General features: G+C 34.0%; 1 protein-coding gene across 7 annotated transcripts in view; it reads right to left on the reverse strand.

Moving 5' to 3' along the window:
- The window catches only part of HDAC9 (histone deacetylase 9), a 914075-nt gene that overhangs the window by 309481 nt on the left and 576796 nt on the right, over window positions 1–27798 (reverse strand). For 5 of the 7 annotated variants that reach the window (XM_055272504.2, XM_055272505.2, XM_055272506.2 and 2 more), the window contains one exon: window positions 21857–24473. In XM_055272504.2, the coding sequence (XP_055128479.1) occupies window positions 24159–24473 (315 nt within the window). In that variant the 3' untranslated portion in view covers window positions 21857–24158. Of the gene's footprint in view, window positions 1–21856; window positions 24474–27798 lie in introns of those variants that run through there. The other 2 variants (XM_055272501.2, XM_063637042.1) reach the window with 1 other exon arrangement.

Raw genomic sequence — 27798 nt, forward strand, 5'->3', positions numbered from 1 at the left:
GCTCAACAAACTTTGTGCCTCATTCTACAGTCACCGCCTCTGTTCCTTTCCCAAGGATGCTTAGGCCATTTGATGAAACACCACTGTTTGATGTCAATAAATCTTGATTTCAGGCATAAAATTACCCATGGAAGAATATCTTCTACACATCATAATGGAATTTGTGTCCTGCCTTATAGATATATGCAAGAATGTGATTTCTCTTCTTAATAAAATTTGGACAGTTTGGATTATTCCCTCTCCCTAGATATAGTTGACAAGTACACTAAAAATGCTTACTTTAAGCCAACCGTAGCCACAGAAGAAATACGCCACCAACCAAACCAATGATATCCTGTTTAAATCAAAGGGAAACTAGGCTGCTAGTGATCCTAATGGCCGTAAGCCCAAAATGGACCATAAATCCATCATGCTAAGCACTAGGCCTTGTTGCTACCATGGTTGCATAAAACCAGTTAGAAACAACATTGCTGCAAAACCATAAGCCAACAAAACTTTACCTTTAGTTTGAAAATCTCCAAGACTATCAGGCACTATCTGGTTAAGAGAACTTTCTTGATTAAGAGAACTTCTAATATATTCCTAAAACATTCCTAAAAGGACTCTTCGGTTATAATTATTTCTCTTCCTCTTTGCCTTTAAATCATTCCTCTCAGACTAGATCCTCTGCAGCAATTACCATTGACCCTTGTGACATTGTTTCTTAGCCATATCCTACTAGAAAAGCCAATGGGTGTTTCTGAATTTTGAAAATTGTAAGGAAGGCTGTAGTACCTAAAATCTCTCTGTCTCCCATGTCTTAGTTTAAACTCATTATGTATCCTACATTGGGAGGGAAATAACGTATTCATTTGGAACTTGCAATGATGTTTAGAAAAGAAAGCTCTGCCAAATCCAAATTCAGGATTTCTTCTCCAAGGTTAGGCCAGTCTCTGGCAACCCATTTTAATATTTTAATGGTGTGTATGTTTGTAAGTTATTTTTCAATGTAAGTCTTTGTAAACTGTATTTTTAATTTATCTGCTCCCACTTGGTAGTTTTAACTTATGTAACAGAATACAGGTTCAGAAGCAATAAAGTTAAATCACTTTTAAAGTAGACTATAATTAAAACTTCCATTAAGTTAAACTGTCTTTCCTTTACTTTTTCTAAGTTAGTGATATTTTAATTTATTTCAATGGAAAATGGTTTTTACCAGGTAGCTAACAACGGCCCAAGTGTCTCATGGAAAGATATTTACTTGTCTTAACCTTTCTCTGTAACCATTAGGGTCCTTGTCATTTTGACTTCCTTTCAGCTAGTGACCTCTGCCCTGCTCCAATTTAAAGATAAACTAAAAGACATTTCCCGTGAATGTGTGTTTCTTCTAGTTTTTCGGTGGAAACAGTAGGATCTACTTGTCTAACCAATTATGTCCTATTTGAAAGGACATGTGGGGTGGGTAATTGTGTATTGGAAGAAGGCTTACAAAGAAGTAAACAGGAAAAAAAGGATGTGCCAACTATAAGTGAGCCCAGAAGTCAGTATCAAAATTGGAAAATGAAAACTATTAGAGAATAAACATGAAACCTTCAGGAGTCAGCTTTTATCAGCAATATAGAGGGCATATGTAAAAATATTTCTAAAATAATTGATTGGAAAATGTCACTGGAATTGGAGTAAAGCAAATCATCTTTTGCACATTTGCACATTATTCATAAAATTTGTATATAAATACACTAGAAATGGAACCTTCATTATTTAGAAGTTTAGAAATGCATTCCCAGTGTCAGTAGTCAAACTAAGACTAGACTAAACAGACTCAGCTTTATACAACAGCATTTTTCCTCCACCATTTCTTGCTCTCTGAGAATATTATTCTTTATGATATTGCTTTTGAAATCCTATTTTTTATTCCACTTGTTGAAAACTAAAAGAATAATAGAGTAGAACAAAGTGATGTATAGAAAAATAGTATTCTAAATAATACACACACATATAGACATAGCTCATATATAAGAGTGTGTGTGTGTGTGTGTGTATATATATATATATATATATAGTCATTTTGCTCAATTTTCAGGTTATATGGGCTGTTTGTGGAGTTTCCATGTTTTCAGTTAGCTTATAAATGGAAATCTGATAGCTACCTCACTCCTTCACACATTACATTAAGGAAAAATTCTATAAAGTAAAAAGTTATCTAGCCAGAGTTTATACTAGATAATGTGGAAATTTATTGGGTAAAGACTAAAACAATCTTTATTACAAGAGACCACACCTCAATATACAATGAAGAAAAATGTTTCCCTTGTGAAAAAACATAATAAAATATGCCCATCTAACTAGTCATGAAACCCTGCAGAAATACACAGCTTTCCCTCTTCTTCCCTTTCTGAATTCCTATTCATTTTGAGTCAGGATAGCCTATTCCACCAATTAACCTTCAGGTCTTTGAGGTCACCTCCTTAGATCTGTTCTCGATATGTTGAAATAATTTATTCCATAGTGAATATCAAAGATACCTGAATATTGCCAAAATAATGATGTCCTGCATCTACTACTATACCTGGAGTTGTGAAAAATGAAAGAATGCAAAATTCATTGAAGTACTTTTGAATAGCATAGATGTTATTTATCCCAATATAGACATTTATTTCCCATCAATGAGGGTTCTATGATAGTATCAATTATAACATAAAAATATTTTTGTAAATTATATCATACACCTTTGAATATCTGTTATTTCAAGAATAGTAAACTAGCTTGTGGTTTTGCAAGCAAATACACATAAAGGGATCTGGCATGACCAGTGAATTGGGTAGAAGATTTATTTAAATGGTATCTACTTAAATCAGTTGTACTATTTACTAGCTTGTGTTACATATTGAACAGCTTATTGCCTATGCTGGAAAATGTGCTGCTGTAGGAAATGTGTATATACAGAAATAACATTAACAAGCTACATTAAGAATTTTGATAGGATTAGAAAGCATAAATGTTTATTAACTATTTATGTAAAGCACAGGGTACTTGGAAAATTCAGACTTTAAACAATTATAAAAATATGAACTCTCAAAGCATACTGTATCTGTTCCTATCATGTAGTACCTAACATCTTTTATCTAATAATTTTATATATGTCTAATTTACCCTCTTCTTCTCAGGTTATAAGCTTATTGGAGCCAGGCGGGACCATGTCCAACATTTAAAATAATGCTTTGCACATTCTGATGTGCGATCTGCAATTAAAGAAATGAAGGTTTATATTAGTTTAGTTGAATTATTTTATGAGGCTTTTTATCTATGAAGGTGAGAGGATTCCAACCATTCTTTTAAACATAGTGTTTTACTGTAACTATGTACAGAGAAGAGGAAAAACTTTTGTATAAATGTTGATAGACAGAGTTAAAATTTCAGAATCCACCAGGTAGGTTAAGGAGACTTCAGCCATTTGTGAAGAATTTATGCCAGGTTATATATCTAAATTCCTGTTTTTCTAGATATTCTAAGAGGTGAAGGGAATGAATATATATTTAGACTTTAAAACATTAATACATAAGGCAAATTCCACATCAAGTATGTAATGTAAGAATGGAAGAGTTGGGGATTTCATAAATGACAATTGCAGTCTTCCAAGCCACGACCACAAGATGTAAGACTTATGAATTAGAAATGAATAGAATAATTAAAAATGCTAAGAAATGTGTTTAATATGAAGGAAAAAAGCAGAGCCACAACTGTGAAGCCATTCATACAGTGACTTCCTGACTGATGGGAGTTTTTCACATTCCACCTTTGCCTTTGCTTTCTACAAGTGCTGGAACATTACCATCAAAATAATTGGAGGGAGTAAAGGAGACTTGGTTGAAAAGTTAGCATAGTAGCAAATGGCTTTTCTGATTTGATGTTGAAAGTACTGTATTTTGAAGTTACATTGAATAATTTATGAGTCAGACCTGAGTGTCTGTTACTGTATCACCACGAATTGACTGAGACTCCAAGCCAGTCTCTCAACTTTTCTGGATATGGATCGGGGATGGAATCTGAGCTCTACCATAGTTCAGACATATGAGTTCTGCTTTACCACTCTGAAGTCTTCATTTTTTCTTTGGTAAATATGAAATGGTGAATACATGATAAACATAAATTACTGAGTATGTTGTTTGGCAATTAATTAGCTTTCAATCCCTACTACCTTTCATTGTTGTTACTGTTGTCATTATCTAACATTCCTACCAACAATAAAATTTTGCCATTCTACACTATTTTTAATAGGGTTTAAACTTTAAATACTGGCACACGCTGACTATTTCTGCATATATTTTATGACTAATTTAGTTAGATTATTTTCATTCCTGAGGAATATCAAAAACTCTGTCAGCATAGAATGTTTCTCCCATCTCACCCCACCCCCCTTAGAAGGAAATCTATTTGCCAATTCTAGTTCAAAAATAGTAAATCAGCATTCACTTGACATTTTCTTAAACACTCAACAAATCTTTTTCCTACTAGTTAGAATTTTGAAGGAAATTATATGAACATAAAAGAAAAAGAATTTTTAAAACTAAGACGGTCATTCAATATTGGTCTGTCTTCCTGATAACTGTCAAGAAAGCTGTGGCTATATGTCATCTTTACATGTCAGCATGAGTGAGCAAAACATAGTCTTTCAACGAAGATCAAGATTAACACTTTCAATTAACAAATGAGGAAACTGAGGCATAGAACATCTAGAAATCGTATAGCTGGCCAAGAACAAGAAAAAACTGGCTCTTCTGATCTTTGCTTCTCCATCACATAGGCCAGACTGGTTGGGTAAGCTGCTTCCCATGGGTAAGTGGAAAAGGGAGTGATACAGTTAGAACACACAGTGAATGGTATAGCACAGTGCATAATGACGCTTCATTTTATGAGCTTTCCAGCAAAACACCAGTAGATTCCATAGCTAAAGAATTGCTGTTTGACAGTCTTTTTTTATTTCAGTGTACTCCAACTAACCTTTCTAGAGGTTGTGGTAAGCCACAGTGAGGGTGGAGGACAGTTTCTCTCCATAAATTATCTTCAAAAAGAGGTTCAGACAAATTTTATTTAACAACAAAAAAAGTGGGAGGACCTTGAGGAGGAAAAGTAAGAAGGAAAAGAAAACCACATAAAACCGAATAGAGAGGATCATGTTACAGAAGAAACCATTTTCCTTCAAATTTCAAATGTTTAAAATCAAGAGAAATGATGTGATAAACAACTAGAAGATTGGCTTTAGAACATAACTTAGGTGGAGGGGAGTTTTCCATGACACCATTAGGAAAAGTGTGCAAAGAAAAAAGTTCACTCATAAATATACATATGCATATAAATATATGTGTATATATATTGTGTGTAGGGGGTTACTTCATAAACCAACTGTCTCTTGGGGTAGGAAATAAAGTTCCCAAGCTGTTGAAGAATCATCAGTCTATATCAAATTTTAGGACCTTGATCTTACATTTAAAGTTAAGAGATATGTCATTTTAAATCTGGGTACCTTGCTCAAAAGTATCCAATCACACTCATTAGGACACAGTTCATCAGAAGATGCCTTTAAACCATCTAAAAGTTATCAGTTGGTGTATTAAAGCCTTTTCAGTATAGTTTTATTGTTTGTTTGTTTGTGAGTTGTTGCACCTCAGGTTGGTTTTGAACTCCTGGGCTCAAGCAATCTGCCCACCTTGTCCTCCCAAAGTGCTGGGATTATAGGTGTGAGTCACCGCACCTGGCCTAACAGGATAGTTTTGATTAAAAGAAAGTTTTTGTTGTCAGTAAGATGGATCAAATATTGTTTTCTGGTCTTCATTAGTTAAATATTCTTACTTTTCTTTTTGAGACAGGGTCTGGCTCTGTTGCCAGGCTGGAGTGCAGTGGGATGATGGGTTCACTGAAATCTCTGCCTCCAGCCTCAAGTGATCCTCCTACCTCAGCCTCTGAAGTAGATGGGACTACAGGCATGCACCATCACACATGGCTTATTCTTGTATTTTTTTGTAGAGATGGGATTTTGCCTTGTAGAGATGGGATTTTGCCATGCTACTTAGGCTGGTCTTGCACTCCTGGGCTCAAGTGATCAGCTCATTTTGTCCTCCCAAAGTGCTGGGATTATAGATGTGAGCCACTGCGCCTGGCCTAACATGATAGTTTTGATTTTAAAAAGTAAGATGGATCAAATATTGTTTTCTGGTCTTCATGAGTTAAGTACTCTTACTTTTATTTTAGAGTAAATAAAACTTGAAAATTAAAAAAGTTTGAAAAATGGAAGCATATCATAGAAATCACACACAGAAAACTCAACTCCCAATATCTCAAACTTTGATGCCTCCAGTTTGTTAACAAGCAGAGTTGAAATAAAATAATGTAAAGATTGGTTTCTGCCAGCACTATCTTTCCATTTTGAGTGAAAAAATACAACAGCTCACTCAATATACCTATAAGAAGTAAGCAAGCTCTTCAATAAATTTTTTCCATTATCATAAAACAAACAAAAAATAAACTATGATAATTATCGGTGGAAGCTGTTCCTCAAAGTAACCCAGTGGATAACAGAGGTCATGAAACTGTAGTGTAGGGAAGTAAAGATCCCTCCTACTTTCAGTCTTTAGAAGAACCAGGGACAAGATGTCAAACCCTTTGCTGAACTGTGGGTTCTGCTCAGAAGTAGCGATGTTTAATGGAAAGAACATGGAACTGTATGTAGGTTTTGATCACAGTTCCGCAACTTAGAAGCTGGAAGATCTTGATCAAGACTGGTATGGGTTTTGTGCTTTATATATATTTTAACCATAGTGGCACAAATGACACTGTATTTTTAATCTTTTTCATTTAGAATTTTAGGACAATGTGCAAATAAAATTTGGAGTAATGTTTACTACAAGCCAAATTAATTTTTAAGTTTAATTATAATGACTTTTTCTATACAGCTTGCTGTTTCTAAATCTCTATTTGAAATTGCACAATTACTTTCACTATTGTTATTAGTTTTTTGTAAAACAACAAAAAAAGAAAAGATCAGAATTTCACAAGGATTACATTTTCTAGCAGAAACAAGGTTGTATCCTTTTAATACCTATATTCTAGGGCCTTACGTTTGGTTAACAAATAAACTGTCTTTAAATTTTTTTTTTTTGAGACAGTCTCCCTCTGTCGCCCAGGTTGGAGTGTAATGGCGTGATATCAGTTCACTGCAACCTCCACTTCCTAGGGTCATGCGATTCTCCTGCCTCAGCCTCCCAAGTAGCTGGGATCACAGGCGCCCACCACCATACCCAGCTAATTTTTGTATTTTTATTAGAGACGGGGTTTCACCATGTTGGCCAGGCTGGTCTCGAACTCCTGACCTCAAATGATCCACCCAACTCCACCTCCCAAAAAATTTTTAAGGAGATCTCTATTTCTGAATTAACTGTCACCTCATGATTAATTTGATTTCAAATTTTAGTCTTGTTATACTTTATAACATTTTCAACAAAACATCAATAGTGAAAAAAAGACCTTTATAAAAAAAGGACTGCATTTCTGCCGTGGCTACATTTTATTTAGAGAATATGGGTGTTTCCCAATATTAAAAATATATTCATTCTTTAAAAGTTACCAGCAAAACAAATTTTCTTGGATGGATACAACTTTATTCTAAAATCAGTATGTAGAGTGAGTGTGAATGTGTGTAGGCATGTGTGTACCCTCAGAAATATCACACTCTATACATATAAGGAAAATAAAAATGAAAAATTAATCATACACAGAGAACTATAAATTACAATAATGAATCCCAAAATGGATACAATGATTGAAGTTTTAAGTACAATTACACAGGAGAAATGATGATAGAAAGCATTAGAAGAGAAAAAGCACAATGTTCTCTTTGTTATTGATTGTTTACTCGCCCTTAAACAAAATGCAAAATCTATGCAGATCACAGGTTTGTAAGTAAGATTTATACTTTGCATGTGGCAACTATATTATAAGGTCATTATAAATGTCTGTATTGTGAATGTAAATGATGTTCTGAGAATTGCGTTGGTAAAGAGAATTTAAATTTTTAGGTTTTCATTTCCTTTTCTTAATAATTTAACCTTTTATTCTAAATTTAAAAATGCAATCAGAGGTAAGGGCTTTTCTTGCAAATGTTTATCAAAATGAAATAGATAATAATTTGCTTTAAAAATCCCAATCTATTGAGAAGGAAGGGTTCTATTAGCTTTAGACAAAGGATATTTTCTTTGGAACAGATTGTCATTTATTCAGTGTAGGTCCTATGAGTTACTCCAAAGGCCAAGAGATGTCACAGGGTGGGGCTGTATCTTGGCACCTGGGACAGTAGCTCATATGGAATGGATGCTCTGTGTGACTTAATCTAACTTTCTTAGTGCAGTATTAAGTCCATGGGCACATCTTCTTGAAGTTCTAAACTGTGCATTTATCTATAATTGGTTAAGAACCTCAAATCCGGGACAACTAATTTTAAAATCTGGATGCTCAAAGAAATTGATCACCTTGGACAAGTAACTTTGACTCATGGAAGTTGCTGTTAATTCTGCTGGAAATTTAGGCAGAAGTTCTTACTGCAAATCAAGTTCCTACGCTGCAGCATACATTTTCAAATCTTCTGTTTTTCTTCAAATGTTCTGTATTAATTTTAAAGCATTGAAACTAAAGAAATATAATAACAAATATTGTTAAAGAGAATTTTTAAAAACTGAACACATTGACTATAAAAGAAAAAAATTTTAAAAGTACTTTAACCTTAAAAGAAAGGCTAAAATATTGAGAACAATTCTGAAGGTGCCTAAATGTATTAATCACCATCTTTTTTATGAAAACAAGACAAAACTGGAATATTCTAATTCAAAAACCACACAAAATATTTTCTTTTTCAACAATGAATTCACTGAAAGATTTAGAGATTTGGCAAGATGAAGAAAATCACACAAAAATACACACATGAACCAAAGAAGGAGGCTTGAATTAGAATGACAATTTGTCAGCTAAGTTTAGGGCTAAAGTGATGCAATGAAAATTGTCCTGAGTTTTTACTAACAAAATAGTAGCAAACTAAAACTTTCTGATTATAAAATGATAATCATCTCAATCCTGTATTAAGCCATAGAAAGCAACAGCTCTTCTTCGTGTACTCAATATTTCTTTTTCACTTCCCTAAGGCCAAATGTCATCCTTTTTTGTAAGACAAAATCAAAGCCAAATGGTAAAAATGCAAAGATTTGGTTAAACAAACAGTCAGAATTTCAGTGGTTTTTATCTTAGCATCCCAAGCAACCAAACAAAGCCAAGATATTGTTCATCTCCTTGACAGACAAAGAGCCTCAGAGGTCCAGAGTGACATGCCCAAAGGCTGGCACGTGATTGGGCTAATTAAATTAAATAGCAGGAAACAGCTTTTCCATATGTCACTGCCTGGCCACACACAAACTGTAACAGTAAATCTTTTATACTAGTCAAGGAGAAGTGTAACCATTAAAAAATATACAGTATCAACACACCATCCACATATCCACATAACCTCCCTGGGCCTGAACTTTAATGCCAAATTTTGAAAACTTCCAAATTCACTTTAGGGACCATCTAAAAGTCCATGGTAATTAAAGAGGATGAAAAAGAAACACCTCCGTCCATCAAGGTTCACTAGCACTAACTTCAGCTAATATTCTGATTGCTTTAAGAACACATTTCTATACCAACTAAAATCAAAACCTGAATAGTTCTGAATCAAAGTTAAAATAAAATCTATTGCTCACTTTCCACCACTTTTAATTTCTTCCTCCTCATTACTCAATTGAAGATGAAGAGATAAATGTTTTAAAAGGCATAAAAGCCTTTGGAATCTTTTGAGAAAACTCTCCTAGTAGGCTCCCCACAATTTTTAGGTCAATGGCACAATTTTCTCTAAGTTTGCCACTGCAGTTCTAGGCTTTCGGTCAAGAACATTTTAAACATATCTATACTTTCATGTTTCTAGAAAAGTTCCCCTTGGTTGGTAGGTCGCATTCATTTTTATCAGTCATGGTTTATATTGGCATTGATTTCTAATGCAAAGAACATGAACTATGCCATAGCAATTGTCATCCTGGATAAAGAAACCAGGAACTAAGCACTGCAGTGGAGAACTAAATGCAAGAAAACTGCTTAACAGGGATCCCAAATTAGAAGACTGCAAGGCACTTTTAACTTAGAGACATAGAAAATGTAGAATCATTGCAGAACATCCATGGCTAACCTCTTTAAATAGAAGCATTAAAATATAATATACAAAATGTAAATAATACTCAATTTTTAAAATAAAATTACACTTCTGTTACCTAGTATTTAGATGTTATAAATAGTCCATTATCTATGCTTCATACTGGAATTAAAATTTTTCATAAGACATATTATTTCTTACAATATTAAAGTTACTGAATTAACAGAACATGGTCTAATAAATTTAGTAGGATCAATGTTACTCAGAGAAGAAAAGGAAAGAGAGAGAGAGAAAAGAGATGGAGAGAGAGAAGAAAGAGAAAGGGAAAGAAAGATGAAAAGAAAAAGGAAGAAAGGAAGAAAGAAAGGAAAGAAAAAGAAAAGAAAGGGAGGAAGGGTAGGAGGGAAGGAAGAAAGAAAGTCTAATTCTTTAAATGGAGATTAGAAAAAAATTTAAACTAGATCGTATTATTGTTTTCACATGGTTTAACCAACATGATTGTAGGATGCAGAAGTCCTCCGAAAAACTTGAGTAAAAATGTCCATTCAGTCTGTGTTTGTCTGTATATGTAAAAGCAATTGTTAATGGTTGTTCCCTCATATCTGCCTTTAAAGTTAATATTTGAATGTAAAGAGTACCAAAATCCAAGAAATTCAAAGCCTGGTTGAAAATGACCAAGCCACACTGGAGAACTGACTTGGTAGGACCCAGTAAGTGACTAGCTTCTAAAGTGAATACAGGACTAAGAATGAGTTGAAGCAGCTCATTCACCCCAAAATAGCTGGACTTATTTTTTCAGATCTTTACTAAATCCAATCCTTTCTCTCCATCTTCATTCTCACACCAGGGTCCTAGGCTAAGATTGATTACTCCCTGGGGTCATCCACTCCTGTTAAATGCTCCAGAGAACTCACAAATTAGTGAGCAAGAGAGAAACCAAGTTGAGTGTAAAGGTTATGATAGACTTGCACAAACAAAACTTTATAATAAGCCTTGAATGTTTTCAGTGAACATTCTTTAAAGAAAGACAACAAATTTAAATTGTCTAACATTGAATGGAAATTTACTAGAAATTAAACAGAACAAGAAAATATGAACCATATTCAAGAGAAAAATTAAGCAGTAGTAGCAGACCCCAAAATGGCAGAAAAGGACTTCAAAGTAAACAAAAATACACTCAAGGATTTAAAGAAAAATGTGAATATGTTGCAGAGATAAATGGAAAACATATCTATATTTCTAGATGTGAAAACCCCAAGATCTTAAATTAAAAATTTACTGGATGTGATTAACAGAAGTTCATCCACTAGGAAGAAAAGATGTGTACAGCAATAGAAAAGGTACAGAAGAAAACATTAAGAAAAAAATATGGAAACTTGATATGTGAGACAGTATCAAGCAGTCTACTCTATGTGTAATTGGAGCCCCAAAAGAAAGAGAGAGAAAATAATTAGCAGGAAAAATATCAGATGAAATAACACTTGACATTTTCTAAACTTTTAAAAAGTGCAAACCCACAAATATAAGAAGCTCAGTGAACCAAAGAAGGATGTACACAGAGAAAACCACATTAAGGGCCATCATAATCGATTTGCTAAAAACTAGTGTTAACCAAAAAATCTTACAAACAAGCAGAGAAAAATAAACTACCTAATGTTAAGAGTTACTAAATAGCAACAGTAATCAAGATTCTGTGGTATTGGTGTAAAGATAGAGATCAATGGAATAAAATAAAGAGTTCAGAAATCTGCTAACATTTATATGTTCAATTGATTTCTAACAAATAGACCAGAATAATTCAAAGGAGCAAGAATAATCTTTTCAAAAAAAGAGGTGCTGAAAAATATAATCCTGTAAGATAGTAAACCTCAACCTATCTTCACATCATATAAAAATTAATTCAAAATTGCTCTTTCATTTAAATGTTTAAACTGGAAGAAGAAAGCAGGAAAACAAATCATTCTTGAAAGGACACTAAAGCACTAACCATAGAAGAACAAATTGATAGAATGGAACACATCAAGTGCTAGTGTTAGTGCTTAAATATTCTGCTCTTCAAAATGGAAGGCCAACTACAAAGTAGGTGAAATTATTTGTAACATACATATGTAGAAATAGATTGTATCCAAAATATATAATTTGATAACCAACAATAAAAACACATGCTTCAATTTAAAAACTGAGCCACATAATGCAGTCATTAGCTGCATACAGTTAGAAAAACTCGACAATATCAACTGAGAACAAGAACGCAGAGTAACAGAAACTCATACATTGTTGATGAGAATGTCAAACAATAATTAATTACAAATAATTTGGCAGCTTCCTATAAAGTTAAACCTATACTTAGTGTACAACTCATTTTCACTCCTAAGTAATCACTCAAATGAAATAAAATAAATTTATACAGAAACTTGTATAAGATATTCATGGTAGTTTCATTCACAATTACTCACATCTGAAATTAACCTACATTTCCACCAACAGACAAATACATAAACAAATTGTGGCATATCTGTACAGTGGCTAACTATTCAGCAATATATAGGACCATTTCACTGGTACATACATGGATGGATCCCAGAAGCATTTTCTGATTGAAAAAAAAATTCAGACTGAAAATATCACAGACTCTTTTTTATATGATTCACCTAAATGAACTTCTAGAAAAATAAAAACTAATATATAATGTCAGAATAACAGATCAATAGTTGACTGGGGCTGGGAGGAGAATGAGGATGTGAGCCTGCGTATAAAGAGGGCAGGAGGGAATTCTCTGGAATGACATAAATATTCTCTATCTAGATAGTGGCATATACATTTCTCAAAGTTTATTAAACTGTATGTATACATATCAAGTGGAGTTTGTATGGATATTATAGTTCAAAAAGTAGATTAAAAATCACTAAGATTTAGGAAGTTGTGTGTAAACAAAAGTAAAAATATCATTTTAAAATTTTAATTTAAACAGTATGCCAAAAACCTCAGGACATTAAAAATTAGAATTTTTTTAATCCCTGAGAGAGTCCCTTTGTAAAGAAGAAAATATTATCTGCTTCTATATCCAGAAAAAGGTTATAATGAGATACAACTGACCACTGTAAACATATAAAGACATAAAATATATACATTTTAAGATTTGTATGTGATAAAGAAAATACAAAATAAAGGAACCAAGTCGGATATTTTTATGAGTTTGTCAGACAATTAAAATAATTAAGCAAAAGTCAAATAATTTATAATTTGCAGTAGAAAAATAAACAAATGTGCTATAATTCATAAAGTATAAGTTTTTTAAAAAAGGATTTGATAGCACCATCTTCATGACCAAAATACATCTAAGATGCTAAAAATATAGTGTAAAGTAGACTTATTCTTCACCACGTTAAATGAAGGTAATAGAGAGAGGACAAATGGCTATGCAAAATTATGCAGTCAAATTACTTAAGATCAAGAAATCATTGCAAGATTTCCCATTCTAAGTTCTTTGAGCATTTACCTAACTAGAGATAGTAGGTGGGGGAGGGGGGAAGTTTCCCAGAACATTTGTTAAAAAGCAGAGACAGAAAAATCTTAGCATTCTTTATTTCATGCTGATTCCAAAGAAAGACAGAGTCCATATACAACCCCACACTGCTAAATTTGACTGGCTTTAAAAATAAAAATTAAAAAAAAGAAAGAAAGGCAGAGTCCAATGCAAATATGACAAGAGAACCCCCTGTAGGCTACTAGGCAATGCCAATTTTCTGAGTTTTGCTTTCTGATTGATGGCTTTGGTGCTGATAATAGGGTGAGAATTAAAGTTAGAGGAGACCTGGGCACAGACATAGCTTATCTAAAGATCCTCGGTGATCAACACATATTCTTAATACATCCTTCGGAACAATCATCATGTTAATCATTCATACCTAGAGTTGTTTTAACATTGGTGAATCATTAGTTGAAATCTGGTGAAAAAAGATCCAGGATTCTTTCTATGGGAGGTAAGAGGAGACAGAAGAAAAGGCAGTGGAGAGGAAGAAGAGGAATAATGTACTCAACAGGGTCTCCCAGAGAACATTCCAGCCTGAGGACTTCCCTGTAAGTCATGAAAGGGCTGCAGCTGAATCAACCCTAGACGGTTCTCAACTCTTGGGGCAGGGAGGAGAGGCTGAGCAGCCTCCTGCAGTGACCTGGGCCGTATACATATTGCCATTTTTTATGCGTGCTAGGACATTAAAAAGGTGGGAAGTACTGTACTAGAGTTTTTTTTTTATTTACAGAAGAGAAAATTATTCATTATTAAAGACTGAAATTGAGTATAAGGTCAGATCCTACCAAGGAGAACAAAGTTACTAAAGTTCCAAGATATATTAATGTTACTTTTCACAACAATAGCTAATTTTTACTGTGTACCCATTATGCTAGTACTCATTACACTATTTACACACGTTAACACATTTAAAGCTCACAACTCCTCAACAGAAAAATTTAGAATTCCTGACCACATTTAACAAACAAGTAAACAGAGGCTTGGCAGAATTCGGTAATTTACTTCACATGGAGTTGCTAGTAGGTGGGGAAGTTGGAGTTGCAACTCCTGCAGCCTGACTATAAAATGAGTATTACTGTACAACCACTAGGTGATTACACCTACGAGGCATTTCCATGCATAGATCTCAAAGACAATGCAAAATGCCACTGTTTTTGACGCGTACATAGGGTTTGATGCATACCTAGTCAAAACAACACATCAATTTCCACATTTAGTTAGTTTTCTTTAAATATGCCTAAGGAGGAGGCTGATTCACTCTCTAAGAAAGATTAATATGAATCATTTTGTCTTCTTTTTAAGCTCTCACTTTAAAAATTATCTATAGAATACATGGAAATAGAAAAATTAATACTATAAAGAGGTCATTCAAATTAATCTAGATATTGTATTTTTATCTAAAAATGTATGCTAGATATTAGAAGTCATAGTCAATAATTCATATACAAATATAAATATGGTGTGAGTACTGTTAAATAATAAATTCATCAAGAAAAAAATTTCCATCATTTACCATTGGCTGAAAATGAAAAATAGTAGCTATTTTTACTAAAGCCAGTTTAAAACATATATTACTAAGGAGGACACTGAGGACAAGAAATAGTCCATCAAATAAAAAATGACTTTATATTTCACATCGAAAACAAAAGTGAGAATAAAATTATAGTATGGAAGAAAATGGCCTTTAACCATTTACATCTGAATAAGAACAATGTAAAACAAAAACCATTAAAATAAAGTTCAGCTGAACATTTCATAGGTTCCCTGAGTGGCTCTAGGAACAATGATGAACACAATAGAGTACATTTTCCCTGACCTCAAAAAGCAAAAAGATATAATGCCACACAGATAATGATTAAATAAGAATTACATGGGAAACTATGGAACTGATTTCAAGTTGGAGAGTTCAGAAGGGCTGGAGAAATCACAGATGGCATATGGGAGAAGTGAGTGCCTCGTCAGAGTATAAAGGTTGAATTATGAAGACTGTAGCTCTCTGATACCATTTAAGTGAAATATTAGAAAGAAATTACTGTAGGTTGTACCACAGAAAATGGGAAAATGGTATTGGTATTTTACAGTAAGTTAATTGAAGTAGTATAAATATCACACTGAAATAAAAGGGGGCTACTGCAATGAGAGAAGCATGGATTTGTTTTACTGTTCACTAGCAGCTGGAGAAAGCAAAGCCAAAGGTGAAGTAAAGAAATATGATGATCTGAAATCAGAAACAGGAGGACCAACTGCCTATAGGAGATAAAGGAAAGAAGATAATCAAAGATGACTACAAGATCATCTATCCCACTGTCTAAATGGTGGTCTCATCAACAACAACAACAACAAAAAGGAAAAGCAGGAAAAACCAGCACATATTATGGATGAATTTACTAACTTTGAGATGAGAATGGAGCAGTAAGTGAATTCTCCTTACAACTAATATTGGTAATGAAACATTTGGTAGACTCTGAGTTGTCTTTAAGGTAAAGGAGAAGGATCTTTAAACCCTTAAACCATTAAGATGCCTCAGGTCTCTGCTAACACTAACATTTTATGCCTCTATGTTAAGAGCAACAGAAAGATACTGGCAAGAGCAAATATTCATCTGTTCAAGTTTTATAGCCCATCTATTTTCAAATTGATGTGATGAGATCTATCGATTAACAAAATACAAAATGAGATGAAGATAATCTAAAGCAGAAACATAAATACAAATAAAAGTATGTGAGTCACAATTGCAAGCCATATATATTCTTTTCGAATAGCCACATTTAAAAAGTAAAACAGGTAAGATTAATTTTAATGATGTTATATGACTTAATATATATTTAAAATATTATTTCAATATGTAATCAATAGACATCATCCTCAATGAAATATTAATAAACTTTTTGTGCTATATCTTTGAAATATGCTGTGCATTTTCTATTTAGGTTGAACCTCAATTCTCACCAGCCACATTTAAATGTTCAATAGGTACATGTGGTTACTAGTTTGAACAAAGCAAATCCAGGGTTTTTTCTCCAGAAATTCTGTCAACAGAGGCATGAAGATCAAAGCGAAGACATGAACATTAGTTCCACATAATTTTTTTAAAGACATGCTCTTGTTTTGTCACTCAGGCTAGAGCACAGTAGCACGATCATAGCTCAGTGTAGCCTCAAACTCCTGGGCTCAACAACCCTCCTGCCCTAACCTCCCAGGTATCTAGGTCTACAGACATGCTTCCACACCTGGCTTCAACATAAAATTCAACTGTAATTAGTAAAAGTGAGTGACCAGGGTAGGATTTTAAAAGTAATATTCGTGAAGAAAAGTAATTGATTTAATTTTTAAAGAGCACCAGAAAAAAAGGAATAATAAACATCAAGATTGTAACATTTCAGTGATATTTTGGGAAGAAAAAAGTAACTATCAAAAGTTAGAAAGCAACAAGGGTCAGCCACAGATATATCAGAAAAGCAAGACCAAAATCAACTAGTAATTGCAACTAGTAATTGCAAAAACCACAATTACTTTTGCATCAACTAATATAAATAAGGAAAATGAAGATAATATATGAGAAAATGAAGTACAATAATCATGAAGTTCATATCTCTTTAAAAATATCTTAAATATAGTTCAACCATTGTGGAAGTCAGTGTGGCGATTCCTCAGGGATCTAGAACTAGAAATACCATTTGACCCAGCCAGCCCATTACTGGGTATATACCTAAAGGACTATAAATCATGCTGCTATAAAGACACATGCAGACGTATGTTTATTGCGGCACTATTCACAATAGCAAAGACTTGGAACCAACCCAAATGTCCAACAACGATAGACTGGATTAAGAAAATGTGGCACATATACACCATGGAATACTATGCAGCCATAAAAAATGATGAGTTCGTGTCCTTTGTAGGGACATGGATGAAACTGGAAAACATCATTCTCAGTAAACTATCGCAAGGACAAAAAACCAAACACCGCATGTTTTCACTCATAGGTGGGAATTGAACAATGAGAACTCATGGACACAGGAAGGGGAACATCACACTCCGGGGACTGTTGTGGGGTTGGGGAGGGGGGAGTGTCAGCATTAGGAGATATACCTAATGCTAAATGACGAGTTAATGGGTGCAGGAAATCAACATGGCACATGGATACATATGTAACAAACCTGCACATTGTGCACATGTACCCTAAAACCTAAAGTATAATAAAAAAAAAAAACTTAAATGAAGAGAAGAATATTATTTAAAAAACAATGTGTATGACACAAAATGGATCAAAGACCTAATATTAAGTGCTAAATTTATATTAATGAAACTCTAAGAAGGCAACGTAAGTGTAAATCTTTACAACCCTGGATTAGGTTACAGTTTTTTAAATATGCTACCAAGAGCACAAGAGCAAAAGGAAAAACAGATAAACTGGACTTCAGCAAAATTCAAAACTTTTGTGCATCAAAGAACACTTAAGAAAATGAAAAGAAAACTGACAGAATAGGAGAAAATATTTGCAACTTATATACCCGATAAAGGTCTACTACACAAAATATATCTAAAAGCACAACCCAACAACAAAAAGACAAGCAAGCCAACTAGAAAATGGGCAAAGGACTTGACTAGATGTTGCTCCTATGAAGTTATAGAAATGGCCAATAAGCAAATAAAAAGATGCTCAACATCATTAGTCACTAATAAAATAGAAATCAAAGCAACAATGATAGCACTGTATACTCACTAGGATGGCTACCATCAATAAAGCAGGGGAAGCAACAAATGGAGAAGATGTGGAGGAACTGGAACCCTCATACATTGCTAGCAGGAAAGTAAAATAGTTGTTATGTGGAAAACAGGTTGACAGTTCCTCAAAAAGTTAAACAGTTACCATATTACCCAGAAATTTCACTCCTAGATATATATCCAGGAGAAACGAAAATATATCTTCTCACAAAAGCCTTGTACACGAATGATCACAGCAGCATTATTCATAATAGACAAAAAAGTGAAAACTGTGTGTTCAACTGATGAATGAATAAGCAAAATGGTGTATAGCCATACAAGGGAATATTACTCAACCATAAGAAGGAATGAAGTACTGATGCTATGGATGAACTCTGAAAATCTTCTGCATAAGGAAAGAGGCCAGGCACAAAACGCCACATAATGCATGACTTCATTTATATGAAATATCCACTATAGGCAAATCCACAGAGATATAAAGCAGATTAGTGGTTGTCAGGGGCAAGAAGGAGCGTGGAGTGGGAGTGACTGCTTAGTAGGTACAAGATTTTGTTTTGAGTTGGGGTTAATGGAAGTGTTTTGGAATTAGATACTAGTGATGGCTGCACAGCACCACGAATATTCTAAAACTTATTGGAGTAATTCCAGTAAATATAGTGAGAATCGCCTATACTTGAGTTAAAATGCAGAAGAAGCCGAGAACAATATACAAAAATTGGAGACAGGATATTTTGAAAACTATGAATCAGAGAATCTGAGGAACTTAGGTAAAAGCTATTAAAAATTAGGCCAGATTTCAGGAAGTGGTTAGGGCACCTGCATCTCCAAAACATTATTTCTGAATCGGACTCTTCAAAAGGCTTGAAAAAGGTAGATGACTGAGCTCCCAGTCAGAACAACAGACTCAGAACCTCTAGGGGTGTGGTCAGAACCTGTTTCCCTCCAGAGGATTGTTATGCATCTTTCTATTAGAATAGCACTTAGGAGGTCTAGAATGTGACAACTGTCTCTATTTTTCCCTTCCACAACGTTTTATACAGACTATTTAAGTCAAAATTATTATCAAGTGTGTCCTTGATAGGTTTAAAAAGTCTGTAAAAGGCAGCGTCCTGATGGCTTAGAAATTGGACTTTCTTTGCATTAGCTGGGGAATGAAGGTAAGAAGTCAAGGAGAGCTCTGAACCTGCTGAAATCCTTTCTCCTTCCCCCTAAAAGTTAACCAAGTATGGCCACTCTGTTTCAGTCCCTCCTAGGACTGGCTATGGTCAGAAAAAAGAAGTCTACAAATTTTCACGATTAAAAACGGTTGAACAAAAAGTGTGCAGGATTAGAACCCTCATCTAACCCTAACCCTCATTAGAATTAGAAAAAAAAAAAGAGTAATAATCACTAATCTCATAATTTATAGAAGCTATTGAAAAAGATTATTGATCAAGACAGTTTGGTAAATGCTAATGAGGAGAGAGAGAGAAACAATTGAATAAATTGGACAGAAGCAAGCATATCGGGCAGATATAAAGAATCGTTGCACCAACAGAGCACAATGGTAAAGGTTGAGAACACGGACTCTGGTGCCGAAGTGCCTGGGTTCAAATTAAAGGTAGACCTCCTAAATCAGTGACCTTGACTTTAATTTCTCTGTTGCAGTGCTCTCATCTCTACAGTGGGATGATAATAATACCTCCTTCATCAGGTTATTGTGAGGACCAAATGAGCTAATAGGTATGAAATGCTTGCGCACTGTGTGTTTGTAATAGATAAAAGTAAACATCTTTTTCTAAATCAAAATGATCCCCAAAAGTTGCATTGCCTAAACACGGTTTATAGCCTCAAAGATGTTATTATAAAATTAGATGTAACAACAAGAATATAAACGTTTTGAAGCCTACATAGATATATTGTTGGCATGACTGAAAAGTCACATTCCCAATATCCTTTTTATTTGCCCAAATTCTTTGATTGCTTTCAATATTTTCTTCTTAAAACAGAGATGAAGGAATGATCAATAATAAAGGGAATAATAGTCTCAAACTCCTTCTTTTGTATCTCCAAGTTCCTGATATAATCAGTTACAATTGGAGACCTCAAATTATTTATCATTGTAAACCTTCAATCATACACCCACAATTTATACATATTAAAGCGATTCAAAATTGTACACTTCAATTATTGAAAACAAATTAAAAACAATACTCTCTATATATCTGTTAAGTACTAGGTTTCAACAAAAGGTTTAGTGTCTGAATTCCTTTTCAACATCCTTCAAAAAAAAGAAGCATAAAACAATATATAACAATTTCTAAAAGACTGTCTTTCTCAGATCTATGAAAAGTAGCAGTCTACACTTCATCAACCACCTTCACCAATGAGAAGGTGAATTTTTACTGCCAGAAGAAAAAAAATCTAATGATTATTTATTTCAAGACTTGGCAATAACTATTTTTTCTAATGAAAAGCATTCTAATGCTAGATTGATGCTTTGTATTAAAACAGTCACCCTATATAACACTTCAGAAATCAGATATACACTATAAAACCATTTTTTAATTGATTTCTCTAACTCGTATTTTAGGATCTCTGGTACCAAGTTAGTCCTGTAATTTTATAGTTCAAAGGCAGATTTCAGGAAATTATAATTAGCAATAATGGTATTTCCAGAATTCTTACTGTATTCTTAAATTTATGGCACTATAAAATGATAATCTATTCTGTAACAGTTAATAATTATAGCTCCAGATTTCTTGATACTCTAATGCAATACTGATGTGACTTAGAGTATGGCAGAATTGCCTTTACTTGAATCAGGCTCCTATTCCTCACACTGGTATTATAATAATTGTTACCATATAAGGGGAGATCATTTAATTACTATTTTCTCTTTAAATTTATGTGCTGTCACTTTCTACTTGTATTTCAAGATCTCACTGTAATAGACATAATTATTACGACACTTGGAGTATTATTCATTTTAATATTTATTGAGTGTTTGTTATGTTCAAGGGATTATGTTAAGCTTTTTAAAAATAATTTTTTAAGTTGAGCAAAGTTAGGAACTGACATCTATTTAGATAAAGTTTTATATTTAGAAGTTGACATTTTAATTTAAATACCAAACATGATAACATATCATGAAAAAATTTACACTGGCAAAAGGAAAATGAAACAAATTTTACATGTGTTAGCTATTTGATAATTTTGGATGTAAATAGTTGAAAGTCATTATTGCTGAATTTTTTGTTTTTAATGGTATTAGGTGTAACTGCTCAAAATGTCTTTATTTTCTTGTTTCAGCAAAGACTGGCAATGTATTTTGATATATGAGATCTAGTGTGCAAGCTTCAACTTCGATTAAATACGGCAAGTTTACACAAAGCCAAGTGTATGAAAGGGGATCTTTTAAAAAAAACTTTATTTGAGAAAGGAAGAGACTTATAACAGAAGGCAAGAAGGGAAACATACAAACAATATATTTACAACACAAAACAAGAGATCACCTTCAAGGGTGTAAATTATAATAAATACAGTAGATTTTAAAAGAGACATTTATCAATTAATTCTAAGATTATTTAAGTCCAGCTTTCCTTTTCACTGGTTCCAGGTAGTTTCTTGATCAAATTCAAACAATTAACGTCCACCAACTGTACTGATGAAACTCTCTCCAATGACATTATAAAAAATAGTTTTTTTTGTTTGTGATTACATATCTTTGAAGTAATATTATACAAAAGTCTGCTCAGCCACATGTTCCTCCCCAAATAAAATGTATTTTAAAAGATGCACTATCCCTTTTTTATGAGATTGAAAAAAGACTTTGAAGAAAATGAATATTTATGAGATGGAAAAAATATACAATTTTATCTTAGGCATGCCATATTTTTAATGCAAAACAACTGACAAAAAGTCATTTTAATATGAAGGAATATACTAACCAAAATATGTTGGTGATAGGGAGTGTTCCTATTATAGCTATTTGTCAAATTATCAGAAGGACTTTCATTATATGGAAAAGTTTTAAACTTTCTAACTTCTAGTTATGTTAATTTAATTTGAATGGAGACTTTTTAAAAAAGGATAATGTATCTTTAGCAGTAACATTTTTAAAGAAATATTTTTAAATGTCACAGCAAAATGTAAACAACACGTGCCAATAACATACAGTTGAACAATGTCTACATTTGGCAAAACTGCTATATCTCCTTTGAAATAGGATACTACACCTTGAAATACCTCGGATTTAGAAATATAAATATTTTAATAGAAAAAACCTCACAAAGATTCTAGGTCAATTTGGATTATCCATATTAAAGGGTCTTAATACAATGAACCTTTAACTAGCTTAACAAAAGTAAACCTATAAAACAAAGTAAACATATCAAAAGGGAATATGAAGGAAATGTTCCAGTGAAAAGCTTCCGTAACAATTTCCCTACTTCTGGTGTTATTTTCTTAGACAATAAATCAATTCATAGAGTGCCCTTTAAAAACAGAAAGAGTAAAACACTATCCTCAGATTTTTTTCCTACATTCCTCAGTACATGAATCACTTGGACTTCCTGTTTCCACAAGGCATTTCCTGTTCAGCCTCACAGAATCACTTTTCTGTAGGAGAACAGCAGGAACCTGACAAAGAACTGACTTGAATAAACAGTGTCTTCTGTTGCCTTCAAAGTTGTTTGTATTTTACAGCATCAAAGGACGTAGTCCTCCTGAAGGTGCATTATGTACAAGTAAATTCTTTTGTTAAACCTATCTTTTCTAATTCTTATTTGCCAGAATGTTATGGTATATGCCCATGTCATTATGGAATTATACTTAACAGATTCTAGTGACAATATAAAATATGATACACCTTCTTCTTTTCAAACTGATTTTGACTTGATATCAGATAATATTCATCCTGTTACTGTGTTTTTTGCAATTGTAGATACAATATTGTATCTGATTGGACCATAATGCTGCACATTACTTCTCACCAACATTTGCATCTGCTTCATTTGCTCTTTTTTGACAGACAGTGTCATCAAATTACACAAAATAAAAGTAAAATGAGCAGTGCTATGTGAGACATAATCTAATATTTAAAGTAGTGCTGCAATTTGCATCTATATATTTAAAGCCACCTGTATTCTTAATATGTTCAATTGCAACCTACACAATAACCTAGGACTACTGGCATGGTGACCAGAACACTTCTACTTAACTAAAAAAAGAGAGAGGAAGGAAGGGGCAGACTACCTTTAACAGTGTTCAAGACTATAGTATGATACATTATGTACAGTGATGTGAAAATTAAATTCTAGATGTTGCAAAAAAATCAAAAACTAATCGAATGCTTCATTGATCAGACTGGGAGATTATCCAGCAGTCACTGATCTCAACACATAAACTCAAAATAAAAGTGATTTCCTTTTCCTTAGAAGTAATTGGTGTTGCAGGCTTTGGGATAAATTTAAAGCCTATTAACTGTTCAGATATTACGTATCATAATTTTAGTGTAACAGGTATTTCCTTACCAGTGGATTTTCAATGAAACCTTGATATCTATATAGAGATCAGTATATAGAGAGACCTCTATATAGATATATACATATATCTGCATTAGTTAGAATCCTTAAACACTGAACTCAAATCATAGAGAAATATAAACTGATAGGAAATCATATCCATTTACCAAAACTGCAATGCATTTCATGTTCAGATAATGACTTTAATTACAAATCCTGGAGCTAAATCTTTGCCTATTACCTGTTGCATAAAAGCAGCCTGCTCCCCAGATTCCATTTCCTGGATCTGAGCATCTTCATCACTGTCCACTGGTTCCTCCTTGACCTTCACAGCCCCAACTTGTCCCAGTGTGTCATCCACACAAGCACTGCTGTCGCTCCTAGTGCTGTTGCCACTAGAGGGCGCTCTGTCTTCCTGCATCGCCTGGTCCCCCTGAAGCTCTTCCTCCGCTTCCTCAAGGTGACTGCCTGGTTGCTTCAGTTGTTCAATAGATTTCGAAAGCAGCTAGAAGAGAGTGTTCAGGGGTTCAAAATTCAGTAGTTCTTCATGGTAACAGAGAAGCAAATTACACTTTGATTTCTAATAACTCATACACTGTGATTTCTAATCATTTAACATAAATTTCAGAATGAACTTGTAGGCAACAAGTTTCCTCAGTAATACTAAATCTAAAGTAGTCCCATTATTCCATATTGTATGGGTCTAGTAGGCAGGGAATAAAGTCTTTAAGTGTTGGATTGTTTTTTTCTTTTTAATGGATCACTCTTTAATGCAGTTAGAACATGGTGTAGAAAAAGGTAAATAAACTATCCATGGAAACACTGAAACTTTCAAAAGGACAGGTTTTGAAAGTCGAACCTGGGAATAATACTTCTCTTAAAAGATAAAGGGGGTGATAAAAAATGTTGTCAATATCATTTTTCAATGAATGTTAAACGCTATGAAAGCCAGAACACAAATGCTAATAGTCTTTGTCTAATTTTCTTGTACCTATACAGAGAAACGATAGTCAAATGAAAACGCAACTTCTTATATATATTTGTAAGAACTAGAAATATTTATTTTGATATTCTGAACTTTAAAAAGGTGTATGATTTTTAAAAAATTACAATAAAATGTTTTATGAACAGATTCAAATGGAAATTAATTAGAAAAGAATCAGGAAATTATTTTTTTAACTTGAAAATCATTATTTAGACATTTTATTTATTTTATAAATTAGTGAACTTAGTTTTCAGAAGTCAATGAATTAACTGCTTAATGATTTTAAAAGACAATTGACAATATGCCTAACTTAAACAATAGGAAAATAACCATAACATGAAAGCTCAATAAATGGGGAAAATGTCTCAAGATTATTTCGTCTCACATTGGCTATTTGTTTTATTCACAATGGCCCTGTGGACCAAATCATCTGTAGACCTTGGACTGTGTTTTCAAGAGTTGTTAGTTATCTGCTAAGTCAGTGCCTATGTAAGCAACATGCCAATTATTGTAACTAGCAGCACACTTATAATACTACCCCCATAAACGTGAATGCAGATTTTTCTTTGTCAAATTCATGCTTACCTCCCACTCACATATAATTACAAAATACATGTTTTAAAACGTGAATATTTAAGTCCTCAGACTTGGACGGACACCTCTGCCTCTTTAGGCTTACAGACTTTCCTGCAGTCCACACAACCTCAAATGGCCCTGAACACACTAACATAGTCCTTCGATTTCACTGCAGGTAGATTTATTAGGAATTTTCATTCATTTGTTCAACAAATATTTGCTGAGTGCCAACTATGTTCAAGACACCATGCTAAGCATTAGAAAAATAGCCACTGCTCCGCCCTCATGGAGCTTTTAGTGAATGTCTGAGAAAGGCTTCAAATACTTATTCCTATTTTCAAGTATGATAAAATGCTTTGAAGAAAGAAACACAAGGTTTTATAAGAGCACATACTGCTTGGCATAGCAGTGGAAATGGGGATTGTTAAGGGAGTTAAGCTGAGGAAGTGTTATGTTTAGGTTCAGACACAAAGGATGAAGGATGGAAAGGAGTTAGTTACATGTGTGAGGGGTGGGAAGCAGGGGTGGAAATAAGGGTGGGGAGCATTTCTGGTAGAAGGCAGAGTTTGTGGGGACTTTGCATTGGAAAAGGAGAACAGCACATCTAAGTCACCAAAAGGCTAGTGGAGTTTGAAAACCAGAGGAACACGCTGCAAGATAATGTTAAAGTACATGATACAATTTATAATATATTTGGGTGAAGAGTAAGAACCTAGAGAAATAAAATCTAACTTAGGAAAAACACATATAAGACCTAAATATCACCAAAGTAAGTGAGACATGATCAAGCTAAGAAAACATATACCAATCAAAACTCATATCACAATGAAGAAATTTGAATATGAATTTCCTTTGTGCCTACCATCTAACATCCATTGTTACTGGGCAGTCAGGAGAAGGAGGACATTCATTTAGTCATGGTTTAGATGACTTTAAGTATATTTTAGGAAACTATTTGCAGGACTTTTGTCCCAATTCTGAATACTAATCAGATCTTCTTATATTTAATACATACTACTTTGGACACTACTGAGATTCTGGAGAAAAGAGACAATATAATAGTCCTAAATTTTGACTACAAAGTTGTAGGATCCCATTTAATTGGCTGTTTAAGAAAGAATATGCAACAGCATAGAAACAAGCAAGATATTAAAGAAAAATTCCTAGTTTTGGCTGGGATGCCAGGAATAAGGACACTGGGTAACAAACATCCACTCATTATTCAGAGAGAGAGAGGGAGAGAGACTATCAGTCAGTGCTGCAACCCTTACTCGTACCTCAGACTACAAATAAGGGCAGGTGAGGGGAGCTTGTGGGAAGAAGGGATTTATCTGAGAAAAGATGCAAGCCAGGTGAAGGAGGCCGCAGGAGCCCATCAGAGAAACCAACTGTAAGAAGACTGGACAAATGCTCACTGAGCTGTAGAAACTCTCCCTCTCACTAACACAGCATAGCTGAAAAGTTATTGGGAACCTGCTCAGTAGAGCTAGTGGACCAATGACTCTAAGGAATCAAGTAGATACCCAGAGAGGTGTTCAAAAGATCCTGCCAATAAGGGCCTCTTGAGGATAGCAGAAGAACTATATGGGATGTGTGACCATGGAATAGGAACTGAGTACCGGATGAAAGATTAGCCAGAGAGCCAGTGTCCAGGAAATGCTATGTCGGAAGTCCCTGCTTAATGGGGGGTGAGGGGAGGGGGCGTGCGACTTTGAACACTAGCTAGCTTCTGGATGTCTGACATTACAGGAAATATTCAATAACTAAGAGGAAGCCACAAATATCACCCACCAAGTAAAAAGACTATTCTGTTGCGATTCTTCTCCTTCCTAATCCCTGGCCACAACATGGCCTCTCAATGTCTCAACCCCCTAACCTCCAATGGTCTTGTCCTCCACTCGACCTTATTCCCCGACCTTATGACCTTACCTGAGACCTGATCTTTATCAGTAACCCTGCATTCTTCTAAATCTCAATTTCAAACATCATTCCTTTCTTCTGGCTCTTTCTCAGAATAGTCTGACTCCAACCATTCCTCATTCTAGTGGGTTTTCCAAGCCACATTCTCACTACATATTGTCCCATTCATTTGCTCACTTCTCTCCTTTCTGGACTAGGTTCCACACTTCATTGAAAACCACTCCTTTATATTACCATCAATGCTCCTGCCCATTTCCATATGTTTTACTGGACAAATGAGACTTCTAACCTTGGTCAATACTAAATCTCTGCCAAACCCAAGCAGCTGAATGAGCTAGGAAACAAATAA

Source organism: Symphalangus syndactylus, chromosome 3 (genome assembly GCF_028878055.3).
Source record: "Symphalangus syndactylus isolate Jambi chromosome 3, NHGRI_mSymSyn1-v2.1_pri, whole genome shotgun sequence".
In the NCBI taxonomy this organism is placed as follows: Eukaryota; Metazoa; Chordata; class Mammalia; order Primates; family Hylobatidae; genus Symphalangus; species Symphalangus syndactylus.